Genomic DNA, 12,540 nt, shown 5'->3' on the forward strand with positions numbered 1-12,540 from the left:
TATATATAAATGCGACCTTCGTTAATATTTTAATCAGTTTTCTTTGAGGGCTTAAGAATTAGGATGTGGAAACATGTGGATGAGGGAAATGCGGAAACGTTTCCACATTTCCCTCACCCTAAAGTCCATTGCATTGTTTTATTATTAGTAAATAATTTATTGAATATAACACACATTTGAATCATACAAGTACATGTTAGATACTTTTTATTCTTGGCCTAAGTGAGGGAAGGGCGGAGAAGTAAGGCTTAGGAGTAAAGCAAAGTGGAAACTGACAAAGAGGCGGTAAAAAGGCAAATAATTGTCTCCACGATTTTTATTACAAAGTCCCAGCGTACCAAGTACCTCTTCAGAGGGTCCCAGCGTACCAAGTACCTCTTCAGAGGATCCCAGCGTACCGAGCACCTCTTCAAAAGTTTGTGTGTCACCATATGAAATAATGAAAATACCCTTTTTGAAGAGGAAGACTCCGAATAGAGATCGTAAGCCGAGTTCTTGCGCTGTTTTGACATCGTCTCCGTACAAAAAACAGCTCGAAGAATCCTTATCTAACCGTAAGAGTACGACTAGGCAGCCGTTTGCAGGCGGTAACAAAACTAGAAAAATGCCCAAAGTTCCTCCTGCAATTAAAAAAAAGAAACAAACTAAACTCTGCAGTCTCTTTTCCAGTTGGAGTAGAAGAGCCCACCGAAAAAGACATTCTGTGCATATTTTATGGGAATCCATTTTCGAAAGATATGCGTAGTGAACTATGGATTCAATGTCAATTATGTGAGGAATGGAGTCACTCTTAGTGTGCCGGTGTGGAAACAACCATTATGTGTTTACACATTGATTTACTGTAATTTTAGGGTGTTTCCACATTACCCTCAGTTTTAAAAAAATCGAAATATACTAGTACATGTGTAAAATATTTTTTTTTATTTTTTACGTATATGGTTTTTGCACTTGTGAATTATGGTCCCATATTTCTAACATTCTAAGGCATTTTGAGGCAATTTTCCAGGTTAAATTAACGATTCACTGCTTTTTTACAAATGAAATACAAACTGGGTTTCCACATTTGCACCCTCTCCTCTATACGTATATGGAACTCGTATTATTGCATTACATTCATAATTGATGTTTATGTAAAACTGTAGATCTCAGATTACGGAATAAAATCTCTCATTTGCAATTTAAAATTATGCCGGGGAAAATATTTAATTAATTGTTTGGGGAATATTATGGAGCTTGTATGCCAATATGATCATGTTGATTATGCTATCTCGTATTATATTAAATGACGATGTCTGTGGAATTGATGTTTTGTTGTAGGCAATGCAGAAGTATAATTGTCGCGGTGTACAATATATAGCTATATTTCTGAGATATTAAGATATTTTTACATATTTTGCAAGTTACATTTCTAGAGTGCTAAAATTATATTCTATGTAACATTATTATAGCTATTATTCGATGTTTATTAAATGAAATCACCCCAAATATATTGAAAATAAAAGAGCATCAAGTACAACTGTGACATAACAAGATTCAGTTAAATATTTTTATGGAAAAGATTTTATCACGTAGAAAAAATAAAAAGTGAGATGAAAACTGTTGTGAGCAAGACTTGGTCTTCAGTTTAAATTTGAAACGTAAGTTTCACGTAATATAATTTACTAAAATGGAGGCGATTAGAACTCCACTATGAGCAACAAATCAAGAACTGCATCACTGCTTTGTTTCACAATGTGTATCTATGGTACTCTTCCTAGCTATGGAGGTTCGGTATTATATATATTACTAGTATATCTATTACTTCTGGTTGTACTTAAGAGTCTTCATCCCGGCGAAATTAAAATACCGCTAATTTTACAGTAATTATGTGATATCTTCAAATAGATAAAAGATAATTGAAATATGGAACAAGAGCGCCCTAGACAATATTATTTTGCGTGAGGTACCGTTATCACAAGTCACGTAGTGGCTTTCCGTTTTCAGCTGTTTAGAAACGCGAAAATAAATGCCGATTTTCAAAATGGCTCGAAATCGAAAGCAGATAAGTGAGTCGTGATAACGGTTTCTCATGTAAAATAATATTGTCTAGGGCGCTCTTGTTCCACATTTCGATTATCTTTTATCTATTTGAAGATATCACATAATTACTGTAAAATTAGCGGTATTTTAATTTCGCCGGGATGAAGACTCTTAAATAAGATCAAATACGTGTTCCTCGAACGCTGAATCGATATCAATAAGGCATTACTCGCTATCTCTTCTTGCTTTTGCTCTATGGATTAATATTGAAACTGGAAGTTGATGTCTATCACTTCCGGTTGTAATAGAGGAATAAAGTCAGAGTTGAAACAGATTCTTGTGGTACTGAATCCATATTAAAAAAAAAAAAACTGTCTCTAAGGACCAGTATCGAAACCGAAAACCTACAGTTTTCACTACTTCTGTTTTGAATAGAAGGATAAAACTCATTCTTGAGGCGCTGCTCGCTTCTCACTATCTCTTAACGGAGCTCCTCCGTGGCTAAGCGGTTAGCGTACGCGCCTTTGGCGCGGGAGACCCGGGTTCGATTCCCGGCGGGAGCTCATGTGGTTCGGATTCCACGTTAATCAGTAGGTCCACGTCTCATATAGCCTCGCTGCTGAAAGGGACGCTAAACTGAAATTCAACTCAACTATCTCTTAACGATTTTGCCCTATGGCAATCAACGTTGAAACCAAAAATGGTTAAATTTCTACAATTTCGGATTGAATTAGGGGCTTAATGGACGAAATAGAATCTATTGTTGGGTCGCTGAATGCATTCCCTCCAAGAGAAACCCTTCTCGACATCTCTTACAGTTTCTGCTTTGATATCTGTTAGCAAACGGATATAACCGTTCGATAAGATTTCCGACGCTTATACGTAACATAGGTGGAAGTCTAATAAAAGTTTATACTTCTCATTTTACAAGAGTATTGATTTGATTTGATTTGATTGATAGTATCATTTAGATATTTTAGGAATTATTAACACGAAATGAAGATAATTTTACAAGAATTGTTCTGTTTACTGCACTTGTAGTATTTTCAGAATTGTTTTCAAATGAAAATAACCATTAATTTCAAGCATAGCAGATGCAATTTCCTATAGGCTTGAAGGCTTGACCATGCAGTCTCCTTGCTTCTACTTCAAATATTCTTTGTTTAGAAGTTGGGTCTCTAAAATAAATTTAACAACTTTGTGCATTTTGTATGCACATTAGGAAAACTTCGGAAATTACACAAAAGGCCGAACTAATTCACTTGAGTATTACGTCACTAAATAGATGTTACGTTCCTTTAGGTAATATCTGCTTTATACCTTATATAAGCCAATATACTTGTAACCCATTTTTTCATCTCTTTTATGAAGAGGGTTAGAAATTACATATTCATTGCATTACGTACATTAATTAATAAGTGCAATTTCGAATAAAACATACTAATATGTATACATGCAGAGTTTATAAATGTATATACATGTGAAACTTACCTCTACGAAGTTTAAGATAGCTCGATGCCAAGGTGGGGCTTCTACAAGGATGCAAGCAGGGCTATCTCTTCGTCGCCCAGCTGCTCTTTCGGACGGAGAGAGGCTGCTTCTTCGGCTGGAAGGTTGTTGAGCAGCCATAGCAGCTGCCGTCGCTGCTGCAGCTGCAGCTGTGATACTGGTAGTGACAGGAATTGGCACTTGGGGAGGTCCTTTGTCTTCGACGGGTGTACCTACAGGACTTCCAATTTGATCACCGAGGCCTCCTAAGGTACCTGCAGACCGTCCTCGAGGTATTCGGCCTACAGCCCACGGCAACTCTGGTAAAGTCAGGTATTTTGACCCTTCGTACGTCACTCTGGGTACAGAACGCGACCTTGGCCGTAATAAGGGTCGTCCTATTGGGAGTTCCGGCGGCATTTCCAGCGGATGCTCCGGAGAGTCAAAGTCTGGAAGGTTCTGCAATTGTTTCTGGAACGCGAGGATTTCTTCTTCAGGATTCGTGTGCTGAAGCTTTTCCAGCTCCTTGTGATGAGGAATATTAGCTTGGGATTTGGACCGTCGTTTTCGTAGACTAGAAAACCGGAAGGATCTTTTATGAAAGAACGATGGCGAACCGTTTGGCGTGTTGCTTTTACTGTTCGGAGCACTGGCACAAAGGCTTTCCCTAGAGGCTGAGCGTAGAAAATGTGATATTGCGAATAAGGTAGTACTAGTAATTGCTGGTTCGAGTCCCGTTACACTACTAAAACTGTCCCCTCGTTGTCTGTCGTGACGGTGCAGTGATCTAGCTCTGCTAACAGACGGAGTAGGTTCGTCACCTTCCATTCCAGCCGAGCAGTCCACAGTGAGGTTCACTTTTCGGCGTTTCCTTAGTGTACTGGGTTCAGTGTCAGTTGAGGATGCTCTACTTCTGGGACTCCGAGGTTCATGGGCGGATGCGGATGCAAAGCTTGACCGAGAAGCACAGCTTTTCCATCGTTGTAAATGAGTGGCTGTGGTGAGCAAACGGTGCAGCAGGAGTCGAAGAAGCACCACCGGATTTAGAACAGCAGGAAAGCAGGAAAGGAACGTCTGTACAAAGATTGCCCCCTCTGGATCAGATAGCTGGCGTTTCGCTGGCACCTGCCCTGCAACATAAAACTCATTCAATTCACTGTATATTTAACATCATAACACCAACAAATTACATATTGTTGTGTATTGGCACAGCAGTCTTAAAAGTTAGGCTAAATTTTAAAAGTTTGCTCAATTTGTTACTTTACACAATCACGAGCAATGGTACTACTATCAATTATGAGAACAAATACTCATATTAGCAAATATTGAAACAAAGAAATATTCTTTTCTGCGCATACCTATCATCGCTTACGCGTCTTCTCGCTACGGACGCACTACTGTGTAGAAGCTCTTGGTTCACCCTACCCTAGCTTGTAGTGAAAACCTAGCATAGTTTAGTAGGTATACGTAATTCGCACAGTTTCACCGAGCATGCCTTATTTGTAAAGGTACAACAATGCTATCTGTCTCAAACACTTCAAAATCACAACACATGTAATGAAATGATAAGTGATTTTATAGGCTGCTGACTGAAAGTTTTCAGATGGCCCTTTTGTCTTGTTTTCTTAACTGAAGTGCCTCCAAAGTCCGTTGCATAGATGAACAAAATGGTATATTAACCCCTTCGGTCCCAGACTACCAACCTTTTAAAATCATATTTCAATTATTTGTATGATGCACCATTTAAAATATTTTTCCTTGTATTTTTCAGAATTTGAATTTTTTTATTGTTTTACAAAAAAGTACTATGTACACATTTGTGGACATTGGTTCAGTAACAAGGAATTATATAGGCCTATCTAAATATTTGTGAACAATTATGGTATATTTTATTCCGTTCTTGCTATACCACACCTTTCTTCTGACATATTATTACATTGCTGTGCCATAATAAAACAACGGCTATTTATATACTTAAAAAGCATGAACTGAAGACTTTATTATTAAATATAATACTTTTATTTAGTAATATTTTGTTTTTACATTTTTCTCCTTTCTTGAGAACATAACATGACACATCAAATTGTTTGTTGTGTTTCTGAATATCCATTTTCTCATTTCTGTGGAACAAATGGAAGCAAGTTTCATCTCCACTTTTTGACGACAAGAATATAGTCAGTTTTCGTTCTTTTCATTCTCAGGATAGCTAACGACAGAAGATGTTCTAAATTTGCTTTATGGTTCAGATATCGACGATTCAGATAATGATCCACATTTTATGGAAGATGACTTAAGTAACTCTAGCAGTGAAGATAGCGATGACAGTGTTGCAAGGGACGAAAATGGTAAGCAATAAATTGTACTCGTTATCTATTCTAAATAATTTAATTATCTACACAAAGTTACTGTATTTGGGTAATCGCACGCGGGTTCATTTAGAAGATTTCGCATTACAGATAATTGAAGTGTCTAAAGTTTGAAATGGCCCTGCGTCATTTATTTGAATTGTACAAACTATTTTCTTGGTTGAACAAAAAATGGATAAAAATTGGACAAAATTCTGAGCTAGTTACAATTCGAATTTGAACATGTCGAACTACAACTAAATGGACCCCTCCTGTGATTGGCCACATAACCTCGTGAAGATAATTCAGTTCTTTAGGACAAATGGCGAGTAAAACAATTAATTGCTTGCCATTTTCGTCGCCATCTCTATCTTCACTGCTAGAGTTACTGGAGTCATTATATATATATATATATATATATTAAAAAATCTAGATCCTTATCTGTATCGTCGATATCTGAACCGTCAACCAAATTTAGAACATCTTCTGTGGTTAGCTTTCCTAAGAATGAAAAGAACGATATCATTGACTATATGCTTGCAATATTTGTTACATCAATGATTAGCATAATTGTAGAAACTAGTGTAGTTACAAGTCTATGTAAGTCTATGAAAATAAAATACCGGCACCTTTGTTTAGAAAGTGAATGATTTAGCTTGATAGTTTAAGAAAGAATTTTCTCACTTAATCCATATTTCGATTCTTGTGATTGTTTCATTTATGAATTCAAACATATTGTTAGAAACACATAGTGTTAGAAACAGGAGCGTCATTTCAGACTTCGCTTGAGGGGGCAAAAGCACCACAGACATAAGACTTTCCGGTTTTGTACTAGTATATTAGTAGACAATCGATTAAAGTATATATATTCCTCAAACTCTTGGGGGGGCAATTGTTCCCTCCTGCCCTCCCTAAATGACGGCCCTGGTTAGAAAGTTGATAAAACCGTGGATAAACAAACAGTGTTATATACTTATATAAATCATAAATAGTTAAGTAATAATTCTCTTCTTTTCAGAGACCTTGTAGGTTATTGTACAAATAATTGTATTCCTTAGTCCCACAAAATATTTTATCGTAAATATTTACTTATTATTATTTTATCAACATGCTAAAGGGTTAAAAGAAATTTTTGCATGAAGTGAAAAGTAATATTTGAATTCGGTGTCTCTATCACATTAGAAATGAAAAACTAATTTATTACATTTCTACCCGGATTTACAATACCAGCTTGTCGATTTCTACATTGTAAGATTTTGCAGATAGATATGACAAGCGTTTTTCTAGATTGGTTGGGTAGAATTTAGCGTCCATTTCAGTACAGAAACTACATAAGATGTGGATCTATAGCTTAACTTGGGATCCGAACCACACAGAATGTGTTTTTCTGATACCAAGAGTTAACGAATTACCAAACATCGAAAATCGAAATTATTATATTGTATATTTAATTTAGATGTTATGCATTTTGTTTATAGAATCATCTTAGCACATGCATGATATGGTTAAAATATAAAATGGGTGCTTTTGGTATTTTTGTAATTATAATTTTTGTACGTCAGAGTGCAATTCATGAATCGCTCTGGGCCTTCTTTATTTTACTGGCCAGAAAATGAAAACTTTTGTTGGTCAGCTTTTGAAAATATCATCCGGGAAGTTCCTGTTTCATGTCTTACAAGCCAATCAGCTCGGACTTACGCAATTGTAAGCAAAATTACAAAAGATATCATATCATTAGTAAAAACAATGAGCTATGAAATATTGGACACAAAATTTTGTATGTAAATTTGTGTAATTCTGAGAAATATTACCGGTATGTATGTTTATTGTTTTCATCTATGTACATTAGTCTTATTATTTCTTATTTTTGTTGATAGGTTTTGTAATAGTCATTCGAACCCCTTACATTGCTACGTTTATATTTCCCATTCACAAAACCACAAAATTGTTACAAAAATGGCATTCCTTTTTGTTTCCTATAAAAAGTTACAAAAGTTTGATAGTTGTAAGCAATAGTACAATTGAAAAAAAAAGGCATAGTTAAAGTACAAAAAAAAAAAATAATAATATACCAATACTACACATAAACACACCTAATATTTAATAAGATGATTATTTGAAGAAGTTTTGAAGTGTGACAGTTATCACTTCAGAGTAGGGATGGCCAAAATTTTCCGGAATCGTAAATTTCACTTCCCGGATTTCGAAAAAAATCCGGAATCCAGAAAAATCCGGAATTTTTCCGACATCGTATTTTTTTCGAATTCCGGAATTTTTCCGAACTCCGAAATTTTTCCGATTTTACTTTCCGGAATTCTGAAAGTAAAAAATCCGGAATTGGCCATCCCTATTTCAGAGGAAAGGCATAATCTGTTAAGAACACTAAAACTGTATATTTCTGTACATTTCAAATAATAATAATTTTTATGTCTCACGCTTATGCCGGATAGGCTAAAGGAGACGGTGATGATGAGTAATGAATGAAATGGTGGAATGATGAAAGTGGGAGAACCCCGAAGAAACCCACGTACACGGTGTTTGTCCACCACAAGGTTCATTTGGTGGGAGCAGGGTTTGAACCCGGGACCCCATGCACCAGAGGTGAACGCTCTACCACTGAGCCACCGCTTTCTGCCACTGAGTCAGCGCCCGGTACAACCGTCCCGCTCGCCCTCTAGCTACGGCTCTATTCTTTCGTCTCTCAGAACCCTTTATTTTAAAAAAATTGGGCACAATCATTTAAGAAGAAGTAAACTTAATAAATCATTGGTTGTACCCACCTCTCTGATAACTGCTTCCACTAAGCACCCAGTGAAGCGTCGAAAGCTCTGTAGGTGTCGCCGTCTGAGTCACAGACGCCTGCAAAATAAATTTCATTTTTAAATTTAAAATTACAATTAAACTTTAAGGTAAACAGTGTCATTCTAATATAGTTATTAATATTACGTTTACAATATTATTATTGATTGACAGATTGGCGGATTTAATGGGGAGTACTATGTTACGGGCGCAATATTTAGTTGTGAAGCTTAACATACCTATATCATGCAGTTGTACGGATTACGTTCTAATGGTTTCTAATTCACGTGTATACAACGATTTAGTTGACCTCGAACAGTCACATAACATAAATATAAAACTTCCCACATCTATATTACACACATATTTAACTGTCTACAATAATTATTTTATACTCCCCGGCAGTGGCGGCGGTTGGACGTTAATAGTGGGGGGGCAAGACATGATCTCAATATATGTATATCAATGTTAGATTTCCTGGTTTCTTCTAACATTTTGTTTGAAGAAAGGTTGTATAACTATTAGGATACTCTCTTTTCCTGTTAAAATACCGTATATCGTGTTTCATATTTTTTTAAGTAAATTGGCAAGAGCAACGCAAGTAGATACTAGCCCTTTTTACTCTTAAACAACGAAGGTGCAAGAAGAGATTTGACTCCTTGCTCAAGAACATTTTAAAATTCTGTTTGGAAAATTGTGTGATCAGATTAGGGGCCTATTTAATAACAAATTTGCAAAACAAATAAACAGAAAAAATAATATTAATCGAATAGTAATGAAAAATGAGGCTTGTTTTGCAAAAGTTACATTGAAACCAGGGATTAATGAACAACTTATACTTTTAATTCCACACGTGCTATTAAATGTATGTTATTAGTCTTATTAGAAACATAGTAAATACTAGAAGCATATGCTGCGACATTTAAAGAAGTACTTTTGCAGCTTCCCGAAGCATGTTCGTTGCATGTAGTTTTCACTTTCTTGGAATACGTACATCAAAACTCAACAATACTTAGAATCACTCCAGTTATACAAAATAATCCTAAAACATAGAATTATGTTGAATTCACTAAATTTAATTATATATACAAAATTGTATATGTACAGCCCTAAACTCGTATGCTGCACTGCAAACATTACCGCGCCTTTGATGTGGGAAACCCGGGTTCAATTCCTGGCGGGAGTTCATGTGGTTCGTATTCCACGTTAATCAGTAGGTCCTCGTCTCATATAGCCTCACTGCTGAAAGGGATGTGAAACTAAAAAAAAAATCAAATCAAAATGTTCCTTAGTACGGTATTAGAAAGATGAAAAGACATTTTAGGAACTTTCGACTTTTGTGCAATTAAAGAATAACTTGTGATTCACAAGTTGTGAAGGACTTCTTTTTTGTACGAAATGTTATCTCAATTTGTACCAAAGCGGCTGACTAACATATTGAGCCCTTGTAAGAAGAATGAAAATACACTCGAATTATGGCGCTCCAATAGGTTAATTTTGGGCCATTTTTCGTGGTAATTAAAACGCAGTTCCTGTAGCTTTCTTAACTGAACCGGAAGACAACCAATACGTACTCACGGGACGGCAAATATTTTATGGCACAATTGTTATTCTATGAACCATTAATACATACAAAAACTTAATATTTCCAAATGAAACTATATACATTAATGGGTTATTTCAAAAAAGTGGGGGGGCAACTGCCCCCCTTTGCCCCCCCTAATCGCCGCCCATGCTCCCCGGATCCATATTAATTACATTTATTTTGTCTGTTGAATCACCCATAATTTAATGTGCAGCGTGTCTAGAAATTAGTCACACAAAAGTAAGCGTTGATTGTGAGGAAGCTACATTTGTAACAGTTATGTTTTATATCTCCATGAATAGTTTTCTTCAAAAGTGTTCAATATTTCAGTCTCTCATCACATGGCAAATGCCTTAGCAGTATTCGATTTCCTGACAAATTGTCTGAAGCATTTCGGCATTTCGGCCTACGTTATTCGGATCCGCAGCTCATAGACGGTGCTTGGAAGAGGGGGAACAAACAAACGTTCTCTAATGTAACCCCAGATAGAGAAAATTCAGGGGATTAAAATTAGGCGCACCAGGAGGCAACGTAGTCGTTCCACCACGACCAATCCAAGTCGCTACTTCACTATTAAGGTAGGCGGTAACTTCATGATAAAATATGGGGAGGTGTTCCATCTTGTTGGAAAATAAATCAAGACCTTTACCTTTAAGCAATAATGGCGGTAGTTAGTTCTTAAGCATATCCAGGTATGATATGCCTGTGACGATGGACTCAGCAAAAGAAAGAATTGTACAGTTTGTTCACGCTTACGGCATAAAACACATTGCATCCATGCATGTTCGATCACCGTGATTTCCGTGCATGTTCAATCACCTCAGGAGGATTTTCCTCCCCTCATATTCAAACATGTTTATGGATCTTATCGCTGGTGTGAAATGTGGCCTTGTCACTAAACACAATTATGTTCGTAAAAGTATCATGAGTTTCACACCTGTTAAACATGTCCTAAAAAAATCGCTCGAACTTCTTTGTCACTGTCAGTAAAGCTGGCAAAAATTGCTGTTGCTGTTGACTTCAATGCCCGGCATCCTGAGGGAAATGATATTCCACATATGACAGTTTCCAAGTTATTGGACAAATTTCGTGTAACAGGTTCTGTGGCGGACAAGCCAAGCAGTGAACGTCCAAGATAAGCCACCGACAAGGAGATTGCAACAGCAATGGTGGCATCGGTTGTAAAAAGTCCACATCGCAGCACGCGCCTGCTATCAGCAATATCCGGTGTCAGTCAGCATTCAATCCTGCGTGTGTTGCACACACACCAATAGCACCCGTACAAGTTACAGTTGCGACATCATCTTTCGGAGGATGACCCTGATCGGCGGTTACAGTTTCCACAATGGGCTCTGAATCAGTGCGACAGTTATCCAAACTTCATACGACACGTGTTGTTCAGAGACGAAGCTAACTTTTGTGTGCAAGGTGAGATAAACAAACAGAATCACCGTTGCTGGTCAGATGCAAACCCCTCGTGGGTGGATCTCTGTAAAGGTGCTAGTGGTGGAAAAGTAATGGTTTGGTATGGAATTGGGGACACAAGAATCGTGGGTCTGGTGTTTATTGATGGAACCTTGAATAGGGAGAGGTATCTTAACATGCTCCATGATTATATGTTCCCAACGTTGTTGAATGCGCATGGTGATTTTCCAACTTTCTTCCAACAGGACAGTGCACCTCCCTACTATGCCACTGAGGTTAGACAGTTTCTGGTTGAATATTTTCCACTTCACTGGATAGGTAGGAGGGGTCCTATGGAATAGTCACCACGAACTCTTATCTCACACCACGTGACTTTTATCTCTGGAATCATTTGAAATGAATTGCATATGAGGGAAATAATCAACAATGTAGCCCATCTCTGCCGGCATATTGGGGAGAAGTGTGCCTCTGTTTATCCACAGACCCTGCGACGTGTGCACCAGGACTGGCAAAAAAAAAAAAAACTCCAATTATGTATCCAGCGCAATGGAGGTCATATTGAGCATACACTGTAATGCCGACCGTGACAAGTGTCCCAAAATAACAGGTCATAACTCCTACACAAATAAAGATATCTCAAAACAGATTGCATAGGTGTATTCCTCAGAAAAAGGCAATGTCAAATGATATGCAAAATGACTCCCTTCCCATTTGAAAAACGTAATCCAAATCCAAGATGGTGGATTTCAAGATGGCCGCCGCTGCCGCCATAGCTCCTATAAGTTGCGCCCCCACCTATAGAAAATCCATACCAAACAACATTATGATTCCTCTCACCGTTCGACTTTTATAGGGGTGTATCCAGACTTTTGCCTCACC

The 12,540-nt window shown here is 37.2% G+C and overlaps 1 protein-coding gene across 1 annotated transcript in view; it reads right to left on the bottom strand.

Moving 5' to 3' along the window:
- LOC145689995 (uncharacterized) overlaps nt 1-12,540 on the bottom strand; it is a 690,354-nt gene that overhangs the window by 352,678 nt on the left and 325,136 nt on the right. The window contains exons 14-15 of the mRNA XM_081764461.1: nt 8,633-8,711; nt 3,511-4,637 (exon numbers count right to left, since the gene is read on the bottom strand). Of these exons, the coding sequence (XP_081620587.1) occupies nt 3,511-4,637; nt 8,633-8,711 (1,206 nt within the window). The remainder of the gene's footprint in view (nt 1-3,510; nt 4,638-8,632; nt 8,712-12,540) is intronic.

Source organism: Thermobia domestica, chromosome 1, assembly GCF_964235325.1.
Source record: "Thermobia domestica chromosome 1, izTheDome1.hap1.1, whole genome shotgun sequence".
NCBI classification, from domain to species: Eukaryota; Metazoa; Arthropoda; class Insecta; order Zygentoma; family Lepismatidae; genus Thermobia; species Thermobia domestica.